This window comes from Ochotona curzoniae, unplaced genomic scaffold, assembly GCF_017591425.1.
Source record: "Ochotona curzoniae isolate NIBS_2020 unplaced genomic scaffold, NIBS_Ocur_1.0 contig_430, whole genome shotgun sequence".
NCBI classification, from domain to species: Eukaryota; Metazoa; Chordata; class Mammalia; order Lagomorpha; family Ochotonidae; genus Ochotona; species Ochotona curzoniae.
In genome coordinates this window covers 20,878,531-20,905,351 of record NW_024466219.1, presented here as the reverse complement: position 1 = coordinate 20,905,351, position 26,821 = coordinate 20,878,531, and the positions used below count along the sequence as shown (strand labels likewise).

At 42.0% G+C, this 26,821-nt stretch overlaps 3 protein-coding genes across 7 annotated transcripts in view; 2 read left to right on the top strand and 1 right to left on the bottom strand.

The window, feature by feature from the left end:
• Positions 1–786: 786 nt before the first annotated feature.
• Positions 787–8,918, top strand: SPATA45 (spermatogenesis associated 45). The gene is made up of 3 exons (XM_040985301.1): positions 787–887; positions 5,771–6,129; positions 8,776–8,918. Exons 2-3 carry the CDS (start codon positions 5,853–5,855, stop codon positions 8,793–8,795), a joined length of 297 nt encoding a protein of 98 aa, XP_040841235.1. The 5' UTR covers positions 787–887; positions 5,771–5,852; the 3' UTR covers positions 8,796–8,918.
• A 2,331-nt stretch (positions 8,919–11,249) lies between these two features.
• TATDN3 (TatD DNase domain containing 3) lies at positions 11,250–24,392 on the bottom strand. Of its 5 annotated transcripts, none has more exons than XM_040985648.1 (10): positions 24,247–24,382; positions 23,184–23,216; positions 22,242–22,315; positions 21,633–21,717; positions 19,730–19,792; positions 18,785–18,894; positions 18,573–18,628; positions 17,535–17,651; positions 14,040–14,137; positions 11,250–11,836 (listed from the first exon to the last, which is right to left on the bottom strand). In XM_040985648.1, the coding sequence occupies exons 1-10, from the start codon at positions 24,310–24,312 to the stop codon at positions 11,693–11,695; spliced, it is 846 nt and encodes a 281-aa protein (XP_040841582.1). In that variant the 5' UTR covers positions 24,313–24,382; the 3' UTR covers positions 11,250–11,692. The 5 variants fall into 5 exon arrangements, with proteins under 5 accessions (XP_040841582.1, XP_040841584.1, XP_040841583.1 ...); XM_040985650.1 differs by having other exon boundaries at positions 14,040–14,117; positions 17,539–17,651; positions 24,247–24,381; XM_040985649.1 differs by having other exon boundaries at positions 14,040–14,120; positions 17,539–17,651; positions 24,247–24,380.
• Positions 24,393–24,483: 91 nt separating this feature from the next.
• The window catches only part of NSL1 (NSL1 component of MIS12 kinetochore complex), a 30,125-nt gene continuing 27,787 nt past the window's right edge, over positions 24,484–26,821 (top strand). The window contains exon 1 of the mRNA XM_040985797.1: positions 24,484–24,684. Coding sequence (XP_040841731.1) covers positions 24,484–24,684 — 201 coding nt within the window. The remainder of the gene's footprint in view (positions 24,685–26,821) is intronic.

Genomic DNA, 26,821 nt, shown 5'->3' with positions numbered 1-26,821 from the left:
CAATGGGAAGGAGGAGAAACAGGAAGGGTGGAGGGGGAAATCTCTGAACCTGTAGAACTGTATCATGAGAAAAAAAATAATCATTATTCATAGAATAAAACTCTGAACCCTTAGATTAGGACTTCTCCTTTCCATGAGGAAAGTACCCATTTGTCCCCAGTAAACCACAAGATCACCACAGTACATCGTCAAGAAATCACGGTCCATATACTAAAGGGATGGCAGACATGATAGCAGGTGCTTTATTTAGACACATTCCTTACTTAATTCCCACTCCCTCCTCATTGTCTACAACACATACGCATTTCTAACTTACTGAAATGAGCTTCTTTATTCCCATTGTGTAGATGAAGAACCTGCTATTAGTGGGGTTGGGAAATGTATCCAAGACCAATAAGTAAATTGTCTCTTTTTACTTCATTTTAAAAAAAGACTTAGTTATTTTTTTATTGAAAAGGCATTTTTTTATAGAGAGAAGGAGAAAGGGAGAAAAACTGCCATCTACTGATTCATTACCCAAATGACTGCAATGGCCAGTGCTGAGCTCATCTGAAACCAGGAATCAGAAGCTTCTTCTGGGTCTTCTATGCAGTTCCTAAGGTTTTGGCCATCCTCCGCTTTCTTGGGTCATAAATGTCGAGCTGGATGGGAAATAGAGCAGCCAGGACATGAGCTGGCACCCATATGGGATGCCAGTGCTTATAGGCAGAACATTAGCCAGTTGAGCCATTGCGCCAGCCCCAATCTCTCTGACTCTTAATGGAACTCTAAGGATAGAACCAAGTTGAAATAACAGAGATCAGAACATTCCATCACCAGGGTAACATCCCAGTAAACTGATCCACACCAGTGAACTGCAGAGAAGCTTTGGGTCACTGTGTGTGAAGGTAATTTATAATATACCTATAAGAAATAGTCACGTCATAGCTGATTCTTGGTGTTGTGGTAAATATATTCTATAAAACTGCTGCAAACACACTGAATGATCAAATACTACACTATCACTCCAATGAAAAATAAGAGTTCGGTTCCCACAGGCTTCAGGTCACAACATTTTAGTGAACAACACGTCACTGTACAACTTATGTTTCTTGTTTTTAAGACAGCTTAACATGTATTATTGATCCATTCATCAATAGTTGAGTAGACAAACTCATGTTGCGCTAATGTTGGCTTCTTGGCCAACAACAGTGTAACTCAAAGCTTATCCAACACATCTATTTTTCTGCAAGGCACACCATAGCCTTCTGATGCTCAGGAATCCGTGACAGCACGTCAGCAGTATACTTGGTGGCCATATAAAGCAGTGAAATTTAACCACAGCAACACAAAATGAAGAAATGTGACAAAGAATAGTTTGCAAAAAGCCCAGTGCTGACAGCAGTGAGGGCTGAAACAAGAGTAGCGCTGCTGGATCTCAGTTGGGAGTGTGCTGAGCAGCAGACTTGAGCCTCACGGCTCTGGGTGTATATTCAAATGACAGGGAGAAAGTCACAGAGGAAACTATGGGGTAACATCTTAGCAAACAGACAGATTTGCAGGTATGGAATCACAAATCATGCTCCACATAGTTCATATTTCCACAGCCCTTTACAAAGTCATAGATTACACACATTGCTTATCACCATTGAAGAGAAAACAGAACTTGGGTGGACTGGCAGTGGAAGTTCTTCTATTCCCCTGTGATACAAGGGACTGGTTTTATAGGTGTGCAACTTGTATGATCTCATCAGGCCTCTTGCTCAGAAAGGGCTCACACTTGATTTAATGCTCTGCTCTACTTTTTTTTTTTTTTTTGGCAAGGGGTCCAGTACTTCCATTTATTTATTTATTTATTTATTTTTAATATTGTTTACGTAGTTGAGAGGGATGCACACCCATGTGGGTCTCTGATTTCGTTGGGGAGAGTAAGGCATGGAGGAAGGTGAATGAGGCAAATGTTTTAATTTTTCCCCGCCTGTGTCCACAGGTGAGGAGGGGAAGGGGACCACTCCTTGCTCTAAAACTATATCGGCACCTGGGGTTGGAAGGACGGTCATTGGATGACACCTTAGAGACCCCAGTGTGGGGAAGAGTGTTCTAAGGGTGTTATCTGAGTGAGTTGGATAGTTCCGAGACATCATTGTCATCATACCAGGATTCAAAAAATCTTTCCAAGGTTTATTGGTTGACCAAGTCCACCTGATCTGCTTTCCATCCTCTGATGAGGCACTCTACATTTTCTGCTGGCCTCAATGAACTGGCTGTCATGTTCCCCATGCGCATCCGGGCACAGACAACAACTTAGGCGGGCCAGTTCTGACACATGCACTCCAAGGTCAGATCATACATATTGTAGTTTCCTCCTGTGCCCGGGGTTTGGGTTCACCAGTCTCATTGGGGAGTCCCCCCAAGAAACCTCACCTGGGGTAACCTCACACTTGACTTAGCTGCACTCCCCCAGTGCAGGGTCATGTTCAGTTTGTCATCTGCACCAGCTAATGTACATACTAGCATATGCAATTGTCTGGTCAGTTCTGCCTGCAAACCCATTGCTCTTGCAAATTGATTGGTACTGTGGCCTAGCCCAGCTCAGCCTGCCACATGCCAGTGGTGCTGTAGCCTAGTCGGGCAACCCCCCAATAACCCTCACTAGGCATGCCCCTGCCCTGGTTTTTGTGTGTGCTGACATGTGCTGCGGCCTATCCTGCATCCCATCTGGCTCTCAGGCATGCCAATAGGTGGTGCAGTTTAGCTCAGCCCCACCCAACCCAAGACATGACCCACATGTATGCCAATGGATGCTGCTACCTTAACCAGCCTGGCCCAACCCCAGCCCTGGCTTTCATGCTCACCAGCGAGTAATACAGCCCAGCAGTAGAATGTCCAGTTTCCCTACCATGCTTGCTGCCAGTCCCAGATCTTTTGCCTGCTGGAGTGTACTGCAGTTCAGTCTGACATGACTCTATCCAGTCCTGCCACTTTCAGTGGGTGCTGTGGCCTAGCCTGGCCCACCACCAATTTAAGCTCTCACGCTCACCTGTGAAAGCTGCAGCCCAGCAAGGGAGTCCCCAAAGTTCCCCACCAGGCCTTCTCTCACCCCTGATTCTTGTGCATGCCAGCAGGTGCTGGCAGGTGCTGTGAATAGCCAGAGATGGTCTGCCCGATCTCGGCATTTGCTAACAGGTGCTGCAGCCTTGCTCATTCCTGCATGCCCCCATTGCAGCAGCCTAGCCTAATCTGACCCACCCCCAGCCCTCATGTTAACTGGTGAGTGCTGCAGCCGAAACCTGGCCTGCCCTGCACCCCATCCTGGCTCTCGCTCATGCCATTGTGTGCTATGGACTGGCCCAGTCCAACCTGCCCCAAGACCCAGCCCACATATATGCTGATAGGTGCTGCAGCCCAGTCTGGCCTGGTCTTCCCCTAGACCCAGCTTTTGTGCTCACCAGCAGGAGCTGCACCTAGCAGGGGAGTTCCCCAAATTTCTCTTCCAGGCCCAGATTTTGTGTGTGCTGGCAGGTGTTATGGTAGAGCCTGACATGGCCCCAGTCCTGGCACTCACCAGTGGGTACTGCAGCCTGATGCCACTGGCTCAAACCCATTCTGGCTCTCACTGGTGGGTGCTACAGCCTAGCCTTCTTTCTTCTGGCCAGTTTACTGAAAGTCTCTCTGTTGTTGAACTTTACACTAATTTTAAACTTATTTGACCTGAGTTGCCTCTGTCAGGAACATGGATGTGGCATTTCTTCATCCCAATTCTGACCTTGAAATTTCCTAGTAGCACCCCTGTTTGTCAGCTTGAGATTTCTCCTAGCATTCGGCTTGTGAATGTGGGCTGAACCCCATACTGGGTTCAGCTAGTATGTATACCTTTTTTTATTTTTAATTGTTTTAAGGATTTTATTTTTGTTTATTGGGAGGGTAGAGTTACAGAAAAAGTGCAGTGGGGAGAGATATAGAGAGAGCTTCCATGCACTGGTTCATTCCTCCAGTGGCCACGAGGGTGGGTAGGGCTGGGCCAGTTGAACTTGGTCCAGTTTTCCCACGTAGATGGCAGGGCCTCAAGCACTTGGGTCATTTTCCACTGCTTTCCTAGTGACATTAGCAGAAAGCCAGATCAGAAGTGGAGTGTCCGACACTGAAACTCACACTCACATGAGATGCCAGTGTTTCAGGCAGCAGCTTCATCTGCATGCCGTAATTCTGGCTGTGTACCTATAACTTTTCATAAAGGAATTTCCCTCAGCACCCCCAGGCCCAAAACAGCAAAAAGCAAGAACCAGAGAGGAAACTAAAGCTAGAGCTTCCTTGAGGATGCTTTCCTTCTTCGATTCCCTTAAGGTTGTTTGTTTATTTATTTACTTTTTATTTTTATTCTAAAGGCAGAATGACACAGAGGGAGACAAACAGAGATCTTCCATTTGCTGAGTTGCTTCAACAGCCAGGGATGAATCGGGTCAAAGACGGGAGCCAAGAATTCCATCCCAGTCTCCCATCTGGGTGGTAGGAACCCAGGCCATAATCTGTTGCAGAAAGAAACTGGATCAGGAGCAGAGACAGGGCTCGGGACTTTTAGACTCTCAGAGGAACCATTCCACAAAGCCTACTCTGCCCTAAAGACATTTCCTAATCCCAAAGAATTAGAGAAGCAGTTTTGCCAGTTTAGTCATACGACAAAGGACACTATAATTCAAAACCATAGCTATGCTATGAAGTCTGTGTGGTAAGATGTCTAAAGAAGATATCACCAGTTGAACTCAAATGGTCACCTTCTCAAGGCCAGAATGAACAGAAATAAACTCACTTTTGATCCTGCGCCCCAGTCTACCCAACTACCGACCAGGGAGAGCAGGATCTTGGCCCTACGCACAGCCTTGGGGCCTTTCCCCTACTCTCTTGGTGGGTTCACTACTGCCAAGCTTGTAACTCCTTCCCCACAGCATTTTTAGCACCTTCCACGAGGAGGTTTGACTCATCTAGTCTACCAACGGAAATTAAGTAAAGGTTCTGATCATTTACACAAGTGTTAAATGTTAATGTGAGACTGACTTTTATGTCTTTATGTAGAAAGGACCATTTATAACTATTTGAATATCAGATGAATTCAAATTTTCTAAAACTAGAGAATTTTCTTTCAATGTATGAATTTGCATTATTCTACGTATAAGTTAATTTTTTTGTAAAGTGTGAATTATCACTTTTGTTTTTTCTGAAATTAAAGTTAACTCAAATTGAAGACTTTTAATTGGTCCATTACATAGTTAATACCAGTCCTTTCAATATTTTAAGTTTCCTTTGTAAATTTAACAGCGATTTTTTTAAAGTTCTTCAGTGTCTGAAAATTGAAATTTACAACTGTAACAGGCAAATTGTTCCCAAAAATGAACATTTTAAATTATTTAAAACTTATGTTCCATTGCAACCAATTTAATGACATTTTTGTATCTTTCATAATGAAACTCTTTTGGATACTTTTTGGAAAATAACACCCAGAATGCTAACATTATTATCTCTGGATCAAGAGTGGTTTTAACTTTTCAGCCTTATGTTTTTCTGTACTTTCTTAATTTTCTTCAATTAATATATGCTGTTTTTATAATCAGAAGAAACAATGAGTGTCGCAAAAAGCAAGACTTGATTTGCAAAACCAAAATATATTCTCTTACTATATCCTTTTGTATTATCCCTTTTTGCCTGAAGAAAACCTAAATGAAAATTGGGGTGAAGCATGGGTTGTCTAAGAAGGTGAAACTTAACAAACTTCACTGTGAATCCCTTGGCTTTGCAGGTGCACTGGCAGCTCATAATATTTTTTCACTGTTTGGGGAGCAGGAAAACAAGAAATACTTAACAACTGCTATGTTAGAAAAATGGCATCTATAAACAGAGCCAGTGAAATAATTGAAAAACTTAAAGCGAACAAACAGCTTCGTTTGGAGGAAATAAACCGAAAGCGTGATTCCAACTGCTTGGTGGAAAGAAGCAATCAGGTCAGCTTACTGAGAGTTCAGAAGAGGCACTTCAGTCACGCCTACCAGTCCTTGAGAGATGCCAAGGTTAAGGACCCTGCTCCGGACAGCGGCAGGGACTCCTGGATCAGCCCGAGTCAGCTAGTTCACAAGCAGAAGAAACACTTCCCCCCCAAACGTAAGTTGCTAGGTTAACAGGAGGGGGTTGTAAGTCAATTTAGAAGGACTTGGCTGCAGTTGAAAGAGGTGCCTCAGTATTGTCCCAGTGCAATTGAGAGGCAATCTGTCTGAAGGTAAAAAGAGATATTTTTGAATATATTATCTTATTTCCATAAGTGTCGCTGTCCCGCAGCCATGGACTTGGTGCACGAGGTCGATAATAACACGCGTGGACCAAGTATTGAGTTTATCAACAAGACCCATCAACTGTTTCCATACTCTTGATTGGAACTCCTTTTGTTTTGTATATCCCACCAAGTGTTCTCACACACATACTGTCCAATCAACTGTTCTTACACAAATGATCTCCAATCAAGTATACAAAAGGTAGCCATTGGGTTGTTCTCATGCAAATATTATCCAATCAACTGTAATCCTGTGCTTGCTGACCTTCTAGGGTCACAATGTCCTCCTACACATAAACAGAAAGAATATGGTCATAAAGGATAGTCAGCATTTTTTTGAGTGCCTCCTTTTTTCTGTTAAGGTTTCAGAAGTTTAACAATAATACCCTTCTGTTCCATATTTGAGAAATGGATGCAGGTAAACATTTTGATCTTATTATTGAAAAACAAATCTGTATTGGAGATATTCACTTAAAATTAGCCCAGTGGCCAACTCGCCCCTAAAGAGAATTAGCCTCATCTCAAACCAGAATTGAGGCCTGCTGTGTGACTGAGCACGGGTGAGTTCACTGCGGGCAGCTGGCAGGTACCAGGAGAGGAAATTCCTTTGTAAAACGAGGAGATGGGACATACGCTGGCTCTAAGGTTGAGTGAATCTGTTAGTCTGGTGAGCCCTTAGTCTTGTACCGTCTGGACTCATGTTAACCTGGGCAGTACTCAGATGGGACTTAACCTGCCACGGCCTTAGCGGCTCCATCTGCTTGGCTCCTACGTTTCTGTGTCCGGCTCTGATCTCAGAACTCTTCTGAATTCCAGTTTTGTGCATGTATCACTCACCTCTACTGGAGGTTACCCTAAATTTGCTCTTGCGAAAACAAAATTCCCTCAACCGCACACTACCCCACCCATCGTTCTCGTCTGAGAGCACGTAAGAGATCTGAGTACCCTTGAGGTGTTTGCTCAAAGTCAGCACACGAAGCCATCCTATTGAAGCAGCGCTGTTAGCACTCTCACCTTTCCCCCAGCTTTCCTTCTCTCCATAATGGTTATTGCTCCATAATGAGTGCTAAGCTTCTTCAGAACAGATATGCTGTCTGCTGTTGACTGCTTTATCCTTAGTCTCTCAGACAGTGTGTGCCACAGATTGGGTACTCAGGAAATGTTTGTTGACTGAATAACTATCAAGGTACAGAATTTATTCCTTTGGAAGTAGTGGAAGATCTTACCATTGTTTATTTATTTAGATCTATTTTATTTCTGTTGGAAAGTCAGATCTACAGAGAGAAAAAGAGACAGAAAGAAGATCTTCCATCTCCTGTTTCACTCCCCAAGTGGCCACAATGGCCAAAGCTGAGCTGATGTGAAGCCAGGAGCTAGGAACTTCTGGGTCTCCTTTGCAGGTGCAGGGTCCCAAGGCTATGGGCCGTCCTCGATTGCTTTCCCAGGTCACAAGCAGGGAGGTGGATGGGAAGTGGAGCATCAGGGATACAAACTGGCACTCATATGAGATCCTACCGCATGCAAGACAAGGACTTTAGCCACTAGGCTACCACTCTGGGCCCCTTAACCTCATTCCTTTTAAGACAAATAACCAGGCCCTTAGATGATGACTCAGAAACCTAAAGTATCCAGTGCAATCATAATTGGTTGCTGTAATCTTTATAACTAGAAGAGGATAATGACAATGTATATTTTGCTGGAAGTATTTAACAAAAATAAGAAAGCACCTTTTTCCTGTGCGAGAGGGTGCGATAGTTTTTTGCTCTTTATTCATTCAACAAATGTTTATTAGTGCCTGCTCTATGTCAGACTCTATTCTTTAATCATATTAATATAGTTATGAATAAAATCCCTTCACCAAAAAGCATATTGTGGGTAGATCCACACAGTTTAAAAACAGTTACATATATTAGGAAGTGCTAAATGAACAAGTGGCTTGGAGAAGCCCAGAGCAGTAGGGTGGGGGAATGGGAAGTGCTGGGCACGGGATGCACAGATGCCTGGGGATTGGTCTCTGGGTGTGAGGGACCCCAGCAGGCAGCCAGTGAAAATCTGTAAGCGACAGAATGAGATGTGTCTCGATGGTCTAACCTGGTGGTGATCCAGTGGACGGGGATCCTGCTAAGAACACCAGGAGTTCTGGAGGTTCCTTGTTGCTTCTATCCATAGTGAGATTGGAGTGGGGGGAGTAATTTGAATATCATGGGAGTTTTCAGCCAGAGATTTCCAAACTCTCTCTTCTCTTCAGTGTTCCATTTGGCAATGTTTGGACTGAAAGAAGACAGTAGACGGTCTTGCAAACTGCAGACTCAGGTTCAAGTCCCGCTTCAACCATTGCTTAGTCTCACATTGAGTCATTTAGTGTTGCCGGACTTTAGTTTCTGTACCCAAGGGTTCATCCTCTCAGCCATTCCAGGTTATTCTGAAAACTTTGAAATGTCAGCTATACAACAAGTGCTTTTTTCCTTCTTCTTTTTCAGATAATGCCATATTTGGATAAACTGCATTTCCAGAGATGCACAGAATTACATTTTCTTTGGCTTTTCTCCAGTGTCTATCTAAATTATTTTAAAATATTAATTAGAAAAGAAGCTAAATAAAATTATTCGCTAGCTCATCAACATCCTATGAGGTCACATAGATTTGAGTTATTGAAGATATGAAACTCTACTTGCCAATGATCTTGTCTTTCCTAATTTGAAATGTTTAAGTACTGGGTTATGTTAGTTTCTGTTAATCAGTGGAATCTATTGACCAGCTGTATTCATCTGGCTGAAAACTAAAGCTACAGAAGTTACACTTATTTCATTATTTGGACTTACTCTGAGAGCTCTGATTTAGATTATTTGAATGCCGGGGACCAGAGAACTGCCGAACAGCAGGAGTGGCTCCATTTTGTTATTTCCTCACTTTGTAATGGTCTTGGAATGCAAGATTCAGTTATCCTTCACCTAGTTTCCTTTCACCTGCAATTGTTCACCCAAGATAACGGTTGTCATGGTGACCTCTGCCCTATCTGGCCCACATCCTGCTGTAAAACTTCCCTCCCAGCCTTTACCTGCTGCTTAAATACTGCCCGAGAAAATAAAGTTTTCGGAGCTTGATCAGACCTCCTGTCTTGTTCCCATTCTTTGTGTCTCCTGCCCACCCCCATCGTCGGTTCTCTCCCCAGGTCTCCGTTGAAGACCCCGCGGGCCGGGGCATTTGAATAAAAACATACTTCAGAGAGTGACATAAGGTGCCTACATAGACTTTTTAATTGCCATCCTCAAAGTGAATTGTGCTAGAACTATAGCAATTCTCTCTTCATTACTTTCTGGATGACTGTCTTACTTTTTAACTCAGCTTGTATTTCTTTTCTGTAGTTAATAACCTATTTCTTTTTTTAAAAGCAGATGTTTCTTAGCATTTGTGTTTATATCAATAAAATATTCACCTTTTCTTTGGTCGCTGTTTGCATCCATGGAAAGCTCAGATTCATAGAAGTCAATGGATTGGGGGCTGTGTGGTGGCTCAACTGGCTAATCCTCTACCTTGCAGTGCCACCATTCATATGGGCACTGGTTCTAGTATCAGCTGCTCCACTTTCAATCTAATCCTCTGCTTATGCTCTGGGAAAGCAGAAGATGGCTCAAGACTTTGGGCCCCTGCCACCCACATGCTCCTGGCTCTTGGCTTCAGACTGGACCAACTCCAGCCACTGAGGCTATTTGGGAAATGAATCAGTGGGTGGATGACCTTTGAAAAGCAAGCAAGCAATGGATTTCAGTATTGGCAGGGAGGCGCTAAGTGAGCTGCTTAAAACCCTCCCTCAGCTAGGGCTGCACAAGGTCGCAGTGTGGGTAGGACTCACCAACTAGAAAGATATGTTAAAAAAAAAAATAGCCAGACTCAAACAAGTTGTTCCCTTCCCAAGGGCAAATAAATACCTGGTGCTTAGAACTGTGACGGGATAGCCTGCCAGTTTCACGGGCACTTACGGAAGACAGGAGACACGTGGTTCTTGGCTGGGCACAGGCAGCAGAACTAGCCTCACACTCAGGTTAAGGTGCAGGCTGGTTCTCCTTGCCCTCCCCACTGCTCCTCTACATCACTTCCACAGTCCCCCAGCCATGGGAGCTGTCCCAGTAGCCTCAGGGCACACAGGTTTGCTCACCACCAGTGAACCCTAAGCTTGAGAAAACAACCTTGGTTGGAGGTTGGGGGGTGGGGATGCATTATCTTAATTACTCTGGAGCGTAAGCTGAGCTGCTCAGGGCAGGGTCCAGCCTGAGATCACGTCTGTCTGCCAAGGAGGTAGCCTGGAATGAATGGTGTCAGTGCCTCGGTCTCCCAGTGTGCAGGCACCTATGGGGGATTACCCCCATATGCTTCACAGCCCAAACAAAAATGATCAATTGTAGTGTCATTTCTTAGGCTCCATCCACCATGGGTCACAGGAGACGATCACACAGTAAGTGAGCTCTGGTTCTATGGCACCCGGGGAGCAACCTGCTTTAACCTCATCGTTCTACAGCCCTAGCCCACATGCTCGCCCACTTGCCTCTCGCTTCGTGGAACTTCCTGTGATTCTGTGGGCTTGCGTGCTTCTCCAGTACTCCTTCACCTAACTTCAGCTTGGGCAAGATTGAACTTCAATCCACTGCCTTTTGGAAGTCTCTCCTCATGCCCTTAACTGTTAACTTCTACTCTGTCCTCTGCTCTGCTCCCTACAGCAGCCTCAGTTGCTAAACCCAGAAATCACAAAGACAATGAGTATTTCGGACTCTGACCCTACCTGAAGTGACAACAAATCTAGTCACTTCCACTCTGTCCCAGAAGTGGAATCTGTTGACCAGCTGCATTCATCTGGCTGAAGACTAAAGCTACAGAAGTTACACTTGTTTCACTGTGTGGACTTAACTCTGAGAGCTCTGACTTAGATTTTAATAAGAACATACTTAAGAGAGTGACATCAGGTGGCTACAGATAAGACTTTTTAATATATATATTTAATTGCCCAACCCCAAAAGATTTCTGAAAGTATAAGGAATTAGATGTCCTCCCTCACTGGTTAGATCCCATGGGACAAAAACAGGCTGTGAACAATCCAACTGTGCCCTACTCCATGCTATCACAGCCATGAGTATGCCTCGTCCTGGGGAGCCACCTTTCCCGTAGCCTCTGGTTTCAGCTCAGAGAAGCCACAGCGTTTTCCCAGTCACCTGCCAGGAGTTGGCTAGTTGAAGAATAGCACGGGACCAGAATCAGAACCCAAAGTTTGACTCAAGCCAACTTTATTTCCCTAATAATCTTCAAAATTCCTATGAAATGGCTTCTTCCACCCAGATTCTTAATCAGAACGTTTTTGTCAGATGCTGCACAGTTGGTTTGGTTTTGCAATGAATGATTTCACAACTATTTCCTCAGCAAGTGCTGAAGCCTGGGAAACAGCTTCAATGCATTCTTTGTTGTCGCTTCTACAACTTCCTCCACGGGGATCCCTTTCACCTGGGCAATGTATTCTGCGGAAATGGAAACGTTGCGGGGCTCATTTCGCACCTGAAACAGAATGGAGCAGTACTAATTAATCGTGATACTCAAGGGAAACAGATAAACAGATCATCAGAAACTGGATAAAACAGAAGAAAATGAGTTGGCAGAAAATAGCTGATGAGCTTTTTTTTTTTTAACTGGAAGATCAGAGCTGAGGGGAAGCTATGGTGAGCAAATCGACTGTTTTAAGTCTGTATTACTTTTAAAAAGAACATCAGACTATTAACACTTGAGGTCCCAGACTCCTATTATATGAAGTTAAGAGTGGACACTGCAAATAGTCCAAATAATGAACATCGGATGATGTATTGATGGATTATTGATGAGCTAACTATCCTTCAGTTTGTTGCATAAGTGAGTGCTTGTTAAGGTCCCCTTTTATTTCACCAGCCAACCGACAGCTGGATTCCAAGTCAGAAAGACTAGACAGATTATGTCCTGCTAGTTCACTGATTAAAAAAAACAAACAAACAGATTTTATTTACTAGAAAGGAAAAGTGACAGGCAGAGAAAAAAGAGATGGCTGGCTAGGCTGAAGCCAGGAGCCCAAAACTCCACGTGGGTTGCCCACGCGGGTGGCTGTGATCCAGGTCCTTGGGCCAGCTTCTAATGCCGTCCTAGGAACATCACGGAGGAGCTGACTCAGAAGGTGGGAACAGCTGGCACTCGATGATGGCATGCTGGCATCACAAGTAGTGGCTTAACACCACTGCAACCACAAATGTTGGTCCCTAACTCACTGATTTTAAGATGCATACCTCCCTCCCCCCTTCTAGAATATCTGAAATTTACTTGCAATCAGTGGCATGTCATAGTGTAGTTGACAATATTTTTTCCTTCTTCTTTTTTTCTTTTTTTGGAGTTCCAGTGGGCTTTTATTGAGATAAAGGAACAACAAAATCAATATTTTACCCGTCATCTTTTCTGAACCTTAATCTCAGTAGACTCTGGATCATAAATGTGTACATACAACATAATACATCCCAACAAAAACAGAGACCCACTGGAACTTTTGCCAATTAACAGAAAGCCAATTTCCCCAAATGTTTTCAAAGTTTTGAGTTTTCACTGCTCACTTCTCAGTGGAAGTGGTCCCTTGTGGCTAGAGACATTAGAATTTGCTCCCATTTTTACCAACTCCCCCACAAAAAAAATAATTTCGAGTCTCAAAACAGGGATGTGGACACCATTAGCACCAAGATTTGGTGAAAGAAATTATTGTTCTTGGTAACAATCTATTCAAGATGAGACTGCTCACAAATATAAGATTATTGTTAAGGTAAATTTTAAGAACTATCAGTGATAGGTAATCTAATCTAATGAAACAAAATGTCAAAGATTTATGTTCAAGGAAGTTTATCCTATTGCTTATAATATAATCTAAATGACCAATCAAGTTAAATTTATGGTATATTCTCACACTTGGACTGTGTGTTATTAAATCCAATAAAGAAAAGCTTACTTATTAATATCTACAGAGGCTCATCACATAAAAACAAGTTACAAATATTAAATAGACATTTAAAAGCAAGTTACAAAATAATGTGTTCAGGCTAAATTTATTTTTTGAAATATCTATTTATGTACATACATAAATATTAAAAAGCCTGGAAGGAAATAAAAATTTACATTTATTTACTAATCTTTTGTATGGAGGCTTTAAGTGTTTTACAGAATTTCTCCTTTAATCCTCAAAACAAGTCCATGAGATAGGTACTATTATTAGCATCCCATTTTTGTAGTGAAGAAGCCATACTGCCCAGCTTCTGTGTAGTTTGGTTGAGCTTAAACCTAAGCAATCTAACTTCAGATTTCTGCTCTTGGCTACTACTACAGCAGGAACTTTTGGATAGTAAATAGTTCTAGTTTAAGACTTTTCTAACTCTTAAAAAAAAAAAAAACATATTTTTCTTAGCCAGGGCAGAGCACAGTTAGAAGTCTGAATCTATGTCTTCAGACCCGGTACTTTTTCCTGTATACTAGTCTCTCATTATTACGTCAGTTAGGACATGTTTCATATCAATAATATTCTGTGATACACAACAGGAATATTTAGAAAAGACTTGAAATAAAATTAATGTAAACCCATAACCCAATATTATAGTAAGATTTAATTTTACTTACAGAGGCAAGAAAAACAAGGCTAAACTGACAGCAGCACACATGAAAGCTACAATGTAAATAATATTGAAATAAGAAAGTCATTTACCTGTTTTTCTGGTCCTAGTGCAGGTGAATCTGTTTCTAAGCATATAGACGTTAAAGGCAACTGTTTTACAAGTTTCTGCTTCTTAGAAAAAAAGAGAAAGGAAGTTTAAAACAGGAATGAGGAGTATTAAGCCTATATGTTAATGTCTTATTCTGTAAGACTCTAAAATTTATTCCTTAATATTTACATTTATAAATGTTACCTGGATGCCTACCATGTTTTCATTATACCATTAGTAAAAGTTACATTAAAATATAAAACACTCATTGTCAAAAATCACCCAAAATATTCAGAGGACCAAGTAACCATCGTAAAAATTAAGTGTGCCCAGCAAAAACTTTCAGAGCCTTAAAATCCCGTGCCTGGAAGACCCAAGGCAGAGATTTCTGGGTCCCCTCCACTGTCACCACACCCAGTGCTTCATTCCAGTGTTTAATCCTTCAGGGCTTAGGGTTACAAGTCTAGAGTTCTTATGCACATCTATATTTTAATTCGGAGAGATGAAGGTTAAACTGATGAAAATGTCCCTGAAGAAAATGAGCTAATTCATATTAAAATTTCATTTATTGGAGATAACTGACAAGTGTACCTATGTGGCAGTGCTGAGGTAAATCATGCTGCATTCTCACTGTGAACTACTCTGTATTCATGGGCCCAGTGCAGTAGCCTAGTGGCTAAAGTCCTCGCCTTGCACCTGCCGGGAACCCATATGAGTACCAGTTGGTGTCCTGGCTGCTCCGCTTCCCATCCAAATCCTTGCCTGTGGCCTAAGAAAGCAGTAGAAGATAGCTTAATGCCTTGGGACCCTGCACTCACATGGGAGCCATGGAAGAATCTCCTGGCTCTTGGCTTTGGATCTGCTCAGCTCTGGCTATTGCAGCCACTTGGGGAGTGTACCAGAGGGTGGAGGTTCACTCAAACAGCAAGGTGTTCTTATTTTATCTGAATGAATATATTTTGAAACTATTTATTTATTTTAAAGAGTGACAGAGAAAGAGACAAGGAGAGAAGAAAAAAGAGAATTTCCATTCACTGATTCATTCCCCAAGTGGCCTCAGTGACCAGAGCTTGTGTTTAACCTGGAAGCTAAGATGCCGGTGTCCCACCTTGGAGTGTCTGGGTTCAAGTCCTGCTTTTTGCCTTTGACCCCAGTTCCTGCTACTTCAGAATTTCAGAGGCAGCAAAGACTCAACTTACAGGATCCTACCATTCCGTGGGAGCCCTGGAATGCCATCCTGGCTCCTGGCTCGAGCCCCAGCCCCAGCCCAGCCTCAGCTTGGTAGGCAAGTTTTGGGAAGGAACCACCAGATGGAAACTCTCAGCCTCTCTCTTTGCCTCTCAAATAAATTACAAAGGAAAATCAGTCCATGCAATTCACAATAAAAACAAAGAAAACACATAGGATCATCTCAGTAGATGTGGAAAGGAATATTTTGCAAAATCTGTCAACCAATTTTGTGCAAACTAGAAATGGGAGTTTTCTAGAGCTAAAATTATGAATAATGGCAAGATAATGATTGATTTCCACCCAAAATGGGGGGGCAAAAAACGCAAAAATGTCTACTTTAACCACTTTGACACAACATTGTACTCGTGACTTTCCAACTCAATAAGGCAAGAAAAAAGAAAAAAAAAAGAAAAAAAGAATGAAAAAGTAAAATACCCTGTTTTTGTATAATTGTCTATCTAAAAAAAATCCTAAGCTATAAAATTATTAGGATTAATACATGTTTTTATCAAGATCACTATATATATGTTTAACAAATAAAAGCAATTTCATTTCTGTATAAAAGCAATAAATAATAGATAACTGAAATTCAAAAAAACACTACATTCATAATAGCATGAAAGATGAAATACTTAGGGAGAAATAAAATTAAATACAAATAATATAAGTTGAAAATTGGAAAACATTGATGACAGAAATGAATGATGCAAATCATGGGTGAGGGAAGCTTTCTCTGCCAAAACCATTTGGATATACTTAACATCATTCACAGGCCATAGCAGATATTCAACTTATAAATTAGTGTGCTTAAGATGAATTGGATTTTCATTCCTACCCGTGCACAAGGCCAGACCAAATGATGTTTCCCATCCCTGTATTTATGCCCATTTTCGTATTTATCTAGAGTCAATGCAGTCCTAATGAAAATCACAGTTGGCTTTTATGTAAAAATCATGAAGTTCATTCTAGCATTTATAACGAAAAGCAAAGGACTTAGAATAGATAGAATGATTTGGAAACAAAGAACTAATTGCAGGACTTTTATTACCCAGTTTCAAAACTTATAACCATGCCAGACTACAGATCAATGGAACAGCCAACAAAAGAAAAACAAAACAAAAAAACAAAAACCCCAAACCTGGAAATAGACCTACACAAACAGCCAATTTATTTTCAAAAAAAGTACAAGAGTAATTCCAATGACATACAATGGGCCTTTTCAAAAAATTGTATCATAATTGATACAGGGTATAAAAATAAGTCTTAACTGATCCCTTACCTCATAAACAAAATGTTCTAGAAGGAAACAGAGGGGAAAAAATTATGATCATAGGTTAGACAGATTTCTTAGGTTACTAAAAGCACAAACACTAAAAGAAAAATACTGATAAACCAAAACCCATCAAAATTAGTATCTTTTAAAAAAAGATACTAATAAAATTGGGAGAAGATTTTGGAAAACACAGAGAAGATAAAGGACTATATCCAGCGTGTGTGTGTGTGTGTTATCTCCTGGCTAACTCAATAACATGAACATTGAATTTAAAAGGAGGCAAAATATCTGAAGGAACTGCAGAAAAGAGGAAAGATGGGATGAATGGATGGTAAACAAATCTGTGAAAAGATGATTGAGATGATTAACATCATTGATCACAGAGGAAATACAAATGAAACCCTCCATGATGAATGTTTACACGATATTAGCATAGCTTCAAAAGAAAGACAACTCCTAAGTTCCAATGAGCGTGCAGAACAAACACTTTGGCACACTGCTGGTAGAAATTGAACTGGTTTAGACACTCCAGAGGGCAGTTAGACGGTTTCCCATGAAGGCAAATACACCCATCTGATGGCTCAGCACTACCACATGAATTAACAAAGACCTGCATGTGAATGCCTGCAGCAGCTGTACTCATAATAGCCCCAGAACCAGTACATCTCACCTCTCCATTTCCTGGTAAATGGATAATTACAGCACATCTATGTGTATCACTCAGCAGCCCAAATGAAAGGACTACTCAAGTATGCAGCAACATGGATAAAGCAAAAGCATTCAGTAAAGGAAACCAGCCATGAAAGAACCATGCATGATTTCACTCATTGGACATCTAGAAAAGGCAAAACTTATAGACCGAGATCATATTTGTTGTAGTTGCTGCAGACTAGTGGTGGAGACAGAGGACCGACCAGAAAGGCACATATGGCAGTACAAGCTCAAAGTCAGGACAGTGCTTCACCAAGCTTTAGACGAGTTTTAATGAAATCATTTACCTGTCCACTTCTTATGATAGAAGGGGGTATGGAGAAAAAATACCCAGCTCTCACTCCTTCCATGGCTACAGACGGCCGACCATCAAATGCATGCAGTAGGACCTTCTCAGCACCTTCCCCAAATCAAAGATAAATCAGAATTCCACTTTATTTCCTTAACAAGAGGATATCTCATTAATCAAGTTGAACAACAAAGACCTGAAAATGTGAAGTAAATGTTGGTCACAACAATATAAAAATGAGGTCCTATGATTTTTAAAGGATGGATAAATGTGTGTTGTAAATTCTTAATCTTCAAAATAAAAGTATTAAACAAAATTGAAACACAACTTGTATGACAATCTGATAATGAGGAGTGCAGAGGGGGGGCGATGTGTTTTAAAATGGTAGGTGTGACCATTATTGAGTAGGCTATGACCATATGTGAGTTATGAAATCAATCTAGTAGGTTCCAACTAACCAACATTTGTTTCTGTATATTGTATGTAGATGCACACACACCTAAAGGCATATAAACATATATGTACTACTTGTCAAACTTTTGTCAGTTTTCTTTCTGTGTGGATGGTCTCAAAGTATATTCTGCTGAGAGTACTTTGCAAAGCTCAAGAGTGCCACATTTTTACTCAGGCACATGTAGTTAAGATGACAAAGCTTTACATGTTTGACGGTGACACTCAGAGCACCTGCACAAAAGTGACCCAATACAATTGTTGTATGGCTGCCCTTCTTTGCTTTTCCCACTTCTTTAATTGATGTGACTTTAAGAAATTGGAGCTGCTAATTTTTAAGTTAAGGAGTATAAATGATTTAATTCAAGTTTCCATCTGTTCTATCTTGGGACGACACAATCAGACTGAAAATCTTGCTGACAACAGTCCGGCTTGCAAAATCTCCTCAGTTGACTTGTCCTTCCACTCTTAACCCATTTTCCGCACTCAGAAATCAAATTAAAACACGGCTCACTCTGTGAAAACATGGACCTGAACTGTCAAAGGTGACTAACAGTATACTGCCCTCCAGGAACCAAGTACCTTGCTCACGTAAGAGGCTGATGGTAGGTCTTCCAGCTGAGCGAGAGTGAACATTTCTGTTGAACAACAACATAATTCCTTTTAATGATTTCAAACTAACAGTATTATTTTTATTCTACTAAGGTAGTTTTGAGAAAAAAAAATGCAGAGCTCCACTTTAGGAGGAATCTGATTTGTCCACAACTATTACCATAGAAAGGTAATTAACCTACAAAGGCAAATTTAGTCTTTTGGCTAATTGGATTTGTTGGATGAGGACTTGTCTTTGCTCTTCCTTCTGTTCGTCAGTACCAGCAAATCTGGGGGTGAAATCTAATCCAACCTATAACAAGAAATTAAAGAGAATTACATATTTACGATTTAATGAATCCCATAAGACATACTATGCATCGTGCTCTCCAGTAGAAATATAACAGGAGTACTGTGAACCACATCTGCAACTTTTTGTTTTGTAGGACTCATAGTAAAAATATTAACAAGCAACATGGGGAATTCATTTTACTATATATTTTTTTACCTCAATATGTTATTTCAAAATGTGATATAAGAAATTGAGTTGTTTTTCATATAGGAATACTATGGGTATATACATACATGTATGTTTTAAAACTTGGTGTGCTGTATATTTCTAGCACATTTCGCTTTGGAACAGCCACATTTCCTGTGGTCAATGGCTACAAACAGCTGCCTAGCTGAGACATTACCAGTCACAGATGACTGCTTTTCTTGACAGCACTTGGCATATATTCTATGGCCTACATATTGGAGTTATGCGCTGGTCTTGCCTTTTTTCTTTAATTAGAAATGGAATTTATTACTAAGTGATCAAAACACTTTAGCAAAGTGTTTTTAATTACAAACTCTAGTCCATTTAAAAATATTCTGAATTACTTGTGAAGAATCACAGATTCTATTTTCACTAACCAGAGCAATGACCCCATATTAAGCTAAAGAAAAAAACATGGCATATTTACGAGTATTAGTGTATATTCCCATGGTTTCATTCCTGCTTATCAAAAGGGTCAACAGATTATTACACAGCTGAAGGTGAAGATAATTATCCAAGTCAGTAATAATCCTCAGTACAAAGCTAGGAAACGTGTTCTAGTATAAATCACGGGGATTTATATTAGAGGTTGTTTGAAATTAGTATTTACCTCTCCGATTGCCAATAACCGATCCTTATAATGTTCAATAATAGGCAAAGCAACCTCCAAATCCTGGGAGAAAGAAAATCTGTTAAAATGGAAAGAGAAGGAAACTGGCATTTCATGAGCACATAGTGTATGCAGGCGATTATGCTATGCTATTGCTTTACATACATTTACTTCATTTAATTGGTCAAAGAACTAAAAATGATAATCCTTCTATAAAGGTGAGTACTTCTACCTGTAAATCTGAGTAGAAATATATTCTACACTCCACTTAGGCTACAAAAACGTAACTTTCAATAGATTGTCACTTAAACACTGCCTCCTATTTAGGAGGTATTTCCAGTCAGAGTGTCTGTCATGGATTTCCAGGAATAGTTGAGAAAGACCAAGTAATTTAAGATTTCCTGGAATATCTGAGACAGAGAGAAGTGAGCCACCTGGTGGTCATGCTTGTATGTGAGTTTTTGAAATTGTGCTCTCCTGTTAGGTATGGTAATACTGGTACATGAATTCCTTTACACACGTTTCATTAATTGGTCTTTATAATCCTGTTTGTCCCAAAGGTTTAATAATATAACAACACATATCGCAGAGATACTTGCTTGTTAGGTTCTGGAGTGGCTGTGAAATGTTTGTTTTAAGGATATTAACTTTTGTATTTCAAAGAATTTGCCCTGTTTTGGTTCCCTCCTACAGCAGAGGAAAGATAAACATACAGAAATTGCTCTTATATACTTGTGAACTGCTTTGCAGATTTGTTTCACAATATGTGGATTGCAAAGTCCTGCTAACTGAAGACAACCAGAATAAGAGGGAATTAAGAAAAGAGAGTATAAACAGATGATGCAGAAACAGGAGGAGCTTTGGTGATTACACCCGAAGAGACAGAGATTCGAGTGAGAGAAAATTAAGGCTTTCAGAAAGTACCCTCGTGGACTTGACGAAGCACAATCAACATTGACTTATATACTGCTGAGAATATAGAAAAACAATTTTGTTTGAAATAATTAGAGCTGTCCTAGTTATAATATAGAGCTACATTATTATTGAAAAAACTCGTCCCCTGTCTTAATTTATTCATAGATATAGGGAGTCATTGCTTTTATGAAATGGGGTTATCAACCCCAAATGTAACACAGCACTCAGGAACCCATAGCCTCGAGGTGCTGCTTTGGGACAAAGTGTGAGATACAGGTCCGCTGTGGGTCTGCGAAGCCCCATGATTAGACTACAAGCAATAGGATTGAACAGATTTGAGAGCATTTTCCAAAGAATGTGCGACTTACCTGAACTCACCTGTTCCCTTATATCAAGGCACCTAAGAATTTATATCTTTTTTTTCTCTGGATATTTTATCATATGGTATGCCAAAGCAATATGACCATACGGCAAGATCGTAGAGAAAAAAGGTCACACACAATTCTACCAGCTAATGAGAATTACTTTCATTTCTGTATTTTTCTCTTTAATATTTTCCTATTTGAATAGATTTTTACATGCTCTGACACACAATGAATAAACTCTTTGAAATCCTGATGATTTCCCCCCACATCAAACTGTAAACATTTTCCTGGTAATACATAAACCTTTGGCTCCCGAGGCTGGCACCGCCACAGTTTGTTCAGCAACTTGTGACACCAGCATCCCATATTGGAAAACCAGTTTGAGTCAAGGTTGCTCCATTTTCCACTCAGCTTCCTGCTAGCTGTACTTGGGAGGGCAGTGAAGGATGGTCCAAGGGCTTGGGTTCCTGCCCCTCTCTCTACCTCTCTTTCTCTCTCAGTAAAATCTGCTTTTCAAATAAAAATTAATCAATCTTTAAAAAAAGAACATAAACTAAAACAGGTCTACTGAATCACAACAGGCATTTTCATCTTCTGTAGTTCATGTTTGATATGACTGTTACCTTCAACGTGACACTTCTTTGTTCTCCCGATGATAGTTCCTGAACTGGGTGAACACCCAAGCATGGCAGGACAAATCCATTATACCTAAAAAGATGGAAAATTAAGAAAGCAGGAATAATAAACTAGTAGACTACAATGTTACTCTAAAGAGCAAGCAGAAAAGAATCTCTTCTTAGAGTTATGGTGACACTTTATCCTCTTTTAATACATAAAAAATCTGACATATAACCATCTCCTAATTAGTAACTCTGCCAAATTTAAATGTGGCTTAATTATCATTTACTTGAAAGGTAGAGAGAGACAAAGAGGGAGAAAAAGATTGATTTTTTCCATCTTTTAGTTCAATCCTAAAATGTCTGCAACAACTGCACCTGGGCCAGGCTGAAGCCAGGAGCCCAGAACTCAATTTGGGTTTCCCACGTCAGTGACAAGAACCATCGGCCATTGCTTCCCAGGGAATACATTAATAGGAAGCTGGAATTCCAAGTGCAGTTGGGACTTGACCCCAGATCCTCCATTATGGTATACAGGCACCCCAAACAGCATCTTAACCACTGAGCCAAATGCCCACCCTATCAATTCCTTAAAATCTTAATTAGCAGTAACACCTTTCTGAAAGTTGCATAATCTTTTCAAATTCTCCTGAATGTTCAGCAACTGCCACAAGAGCCATAACATTGACCTGAAAGAAAAAGAATGGAATCCCAGATAATATGCATACGTAACATAAATTAAGTAAAACTTGAAAGTTTTCTGTGCATCTTTAGTTATCTTTGCTCATGCATGTTCCACCATTATGATCATAACGGCTACCAATGTGTACTAACTGTATTATCAGGCCCTGTATTCAGTACTGGCTACCTCATTTATTCGACACAAATCTGTGAGGTGGCCATTGTTATAATCCACTGTGCACATCAGGAGATAAAGTTTTTAATGGAGTCAACTAACTTGCTTAAGGTCATTAGGCCTGTGTAACTCCAATGTCCACCTCCTAACGAAGCTGTCATGGTGACAGCTAGCTATATGTAAGAATGTAATGGCAACCATTTCTGGCTCTACTACCCTCTGGGAAGACCATAACATGACAGAGTGAAGTCCATAGCCGCTTCTTAAACATATTTGTCCAGACACATCGACATGTTTCAGGAAGCTTTTATACTACACTCATGATCTTCATAACAGTGTGAATTTTAGAACTGACAGATGGACTGATGGGTTCTCTAATTTTGTAAGTATGATGGCTGTGAGAACATATTTTGGATTTAGGCTCACTGGTCCCTATCACCTCACAGCATGTGTCTTACTGATCTCTGGGCTGTAGTTCCCTCATCTGTGGGGAGTGGTAGGCTATAAAACAGTAACTTCCTCAGAAGGTTGTTGTGCAACATTAAATTTCAGAAAGGGCTTAACTCAGTGCCTCGCCCACGGTAAACCCTTCATGAATGCTGCTCAGTACCGAACCATAAAACAAAACCCACAGCTTATTTCTAAATTTCAAACTCTTTTACCTTGAAATTACAGGGGAAAGGGCAATTCGAAAGACTTACCTTCTTGGCTTCCTCTAACACATCATCCAGATCCTAAAACAAGCAGAAATCAGCATCATTATTTTTGTATGACTATGCAGCTGTTCTTCACTTTGTCAACATATATGGTGAGGCTGAACAGCGGATGACAAGGACAGCAGGAGACAGGGTGACCAGAAGCGGAGGGTCTGCACCGGCCCACCTCTGTTGTCAGATATAAATGTCTGTCCTCCACCTCTCACCAGTGCCTGAGACCCTTCAAGAGCTTATTTCCTCCCTTCTGGAAAAACGTTTTCCACTTCCAGCTTCTACAACACCCCCTCTCACCGGTGGCTCCTTTCCACCCTCAGCTGGCCGTCCCTCCTGGCTCACTGCAGGACCCTCTACCTCCCGTCTCCACTCCTGCTGTCATTGGTTTCTCCTGTTGTCACAGTTTCAGATGTCATTATGCAGAGTTTCCACTTTTTACCACCAGTTTGCAACTCTCCCCTGAACCCACGATACACATTTAAAAATAACTATACCTAGGGACACCTCCACTTGGATGGGTTCAGACTCCCCAACAGCCCCAAATACAAGTCTTTACTTTCTCCCCACAAACTATTCCGTCCCTTTGCGTCCCCACCCCCTCCGCAAACCTTGGTCTTCTTTCCCTTTACCACCTTTTTCCTAATAGCACAAGCCAACATTCCAAGTCACCCTCGGCTTCTCCTCAGTCTTTAGTTTTCAAAGTAGTGAGTGAAACGCTGTGCCACAGTATATGTGTTTGCGTCTGCAGGCGCATGGTGTGTGGGAAGGGGGGGGCCTCAGCTAGGCGGGATCAATAGCTGGGGGTTACAGGTCCTGGAAGCGGCAGACACACGCCTTACAGAGGTGGGATGCATCACTGTTAATCAGGATCCCAAAGAGACGCCGGTCTGATCAGGTTAAACCGGGAATCGACTCGGTCCCAAAAGGCCACAGACCAGGGCTAGAAGAGGATTCTGGGTTCCCTTCTAAGAGAAGAGAGAGAAGCCACTGTGGGGGAAAGGATGGAGGCCTCCCAGTTCTCCCCGCCCCCGATTCCCAACTCACTCTCACGTACGCGGTCAAAGTCGGGGTCAGAGAGGTGGCAGTGACAGTCCACCAGACCCAAGGCCGCCGCCCTCATCGCTGTTGTTGCTGTTGCTGCTGCTGCCTCCGCCCAGCTCCCCAAACACGCCGGGGGCCGGAACGCTGCGGCTGCGGCGGCGCGAGTTTCCGCCCGGACGCGCGCTCCTTCCAGTCGTGGGAACCCGCCCTTCCGTTCTCAGGGTCCCCGCCCACAGTTCAAACTGGAAAAATGGCGGGGGTTCCCGAAGGTGTGGTGGCCGCCCCAGCCAGCTCGGGCCCCGCCGCCGCCTCCCGAGAGGACCTCCGGGTGCGCTGCACGTCCAAGCGGGCCGTGACGGAGGTGCTGGAACTCTGCGGCAGCTTGGTGCAGAAGCTCGGGGACGCGCTGCCGGCGGAGGTTCGGGAGCCTGTGGTGCGAGACCTGCAGTGGGTACGGGCCGCGGCCGCCGCCCCTCGATCCTCACCTACTTCCCCCCATGCCCCGGGGTCCCCGGGCTCGGGAAGACCCCAGGCCGGGGCTGGGGGGAGCTGCCGGCGCCTCTGGCTGCTGCGGAAGGGGCGGGCGGCAAGACGCTCCCGTCAGCTGGGTGTTGTGAATTCCTTCGGCGGGGCGAGCTCAGCGCGGATGCTCGATGGAGAGAAGGGGGAGGGAGGGAAGTGAAGTTAATTGAGACAAGATAATTTAGCCCAAATAGAGCGAAGGTGCACGTGGAGGTGTTTGACCTTGTGTGGTGTGTACTAAGCTTTTTTCACACCTGGAGCCTGGCCGGTGCACGTTTGAAGTAACTACAAAGTAGCGGGTGGCCGCTCGGTTGTTTTGCACAGTGCAGACTTCCAGAAAGTGGAATGCTGGCCAGTCACGCAGCCAGCTACTGGCTTGTCAACAGAGCAGAGACATTTTCCTTATCCGCCTAATCTAGATAAAGAAGCTATCTTGGTTCTAATCACGCACACACTGGTCCTCATAGTTTTTCCTTTCTCAGGGATTTTAGCAAAGCAACGCAGATGATAGGGTTTGGTAGTAAGAAGGACACTATTTACATGTTGGGGGGAAGTTTAAAGTTTGCAGTTACAATGTAGCACATTTGTGATTGCAAAGGATCTCAGTGCAAACTGTAGGGATGGAGGCTCAGCAGGAGACAGATTAACCACACGCCTTGGAGTGTGCTTCTGTGTGCAAGTGTGTGTAGCAGAGACTTAACTCATTCCCTCCTTGCCAGCAAGGAGAACAGAGCCGCATCTCTGGCTAGCTCTGTGGTTTGAGGGTCGCGGGGAGGGGGCTTTTTGTTGTGTAATACTGTAGTTTGTCCTCTTTGTTAGAAGTGCTGAAGAGTTTAAAACAGTCACAGGGAAAAAAGCGTGCTTAACCTAACATCCTATTGAATGTGATCTTAGAGTCAACCAGGAAATAACGGTTTGAAGACATAAACTATCAACAGTTGATTTATTAAATAAAAAGGCGGATGCTTTAATTATATCAATGAATCTTTTTACCTAAAACTTCAATATGAGTATAGCAGCATGTATTCCTTAAGCAGTATTGATGGGATTATGTAATGCTACAGTTTTGTATTTTCAGATACTCCTTGAAAATGCATGAAATAGGAATTTTGCTTTATAAATTATCAAGTCTTTGTCATCAGTCTCTTATGTTTATTTTTAATTACATAGATGGAGCGCAGTGCGTGCTCGTGGAGGACAGCAGCATAGGACAAGTCTTTCCTCGTAGGACTTTGGAGAGCAATTGAGGCATTAAGCCTCCCACACCTTGGTTTTGGTTTTTGTTTTCTTGTTTGCTCACGTTAAAGATGTCATGCTGATGAACTGTCATCCAGTTGCCTTATGTTTTGTTTCATATTTTAAAATTAATGTATTTTGAAAGTTGGAGTTACATGTAGAATGAGAGGGAGAGACATACAGAGAGAGCTTTTCCATCTGCTGGTTCACTCCCCACGTGGCCTCAACAACCAAGAGCCGTGAGCTTCACCCAGGTCTGCTGCAAGCGTGGCCAGGTCCCAGTCGCTTGGCCCAGCTTCCTCTGCTTTTCCCAATCCATTAACAGGGAGCTGGATTGCAAGTAGAACAGCTGGTGTGTGAACTGGCACCCATGTGGGATGCCAGCATCACAGGCCCAGCTTTATCTGCTGTGTCACAATGCTGGTCCCTTCCCACACCCTTTTTTGAGTTGGTTGGTTTTAGCCAAATATGTCTTTGGCTATTACATATTCCTTATTGTTTTTCAGTCCTAGATGATGTAAACATATTGTTTATTTAACTGGTCTCCTACCTTGAATTTGAGTCTTCGTCTTCTCAAAGCTTCATTATTTCAAACGCTGTGAGGTGATTATTCCCATTAGTCCTCTTTGTGCTTCTCTGAGAGGGTCCTTTAAAATACATGGTTACAGTGTGCAAACGGGAAGGGACATTTAGAAGTTTAATAGTGCTGCCAAGTTCTTTTAGTCGTCTTTTGTAAAAAAGTTTTATGAACATTCTCAACAATTAACAAAACAGATCAGTATGGGAGTGCCCTATATTATCTATCCATTACTAGGCAGTAGTTGCTAAAA

Coding starts and splice junctions, on each gene's coding strand:
- TATDN3 (XM_040985648.1), bottom strand. CDS start 24,312: ATGAGGGCGGCGGCCTTGGGTCTGGTGGACTGTCACTGCCACCTCTCT. Junction 22,316..23,183: donor TGTTAGAGGAAGCCAAGAAG/GTAAGTCTTTCG, acceptor TTTTTCTTTCAG/GTCAATGTTATGGCTCTTGT. Junction 21,718..22,241: donor ATTATGCAACTTTCAGAAAG/GTGTTACTGCTA, acceptor CCATCTTTTTAG/GTATAATGGATTTGTCCTGC.
- SPATA45 (XM_040985301.1), top strand. CDS start 5,853: ATGGCATCTATAAACAGAGCCAGTGAAATAATTGAAAAACTTAAAGCG. Junction 6,130..8,775: donor GAAACACTTCCCCCCCAAAC/GTAAGTTGCTAG, acceptor CTTCTTTTTCAG/ATAATGCCATATTTGGATAA.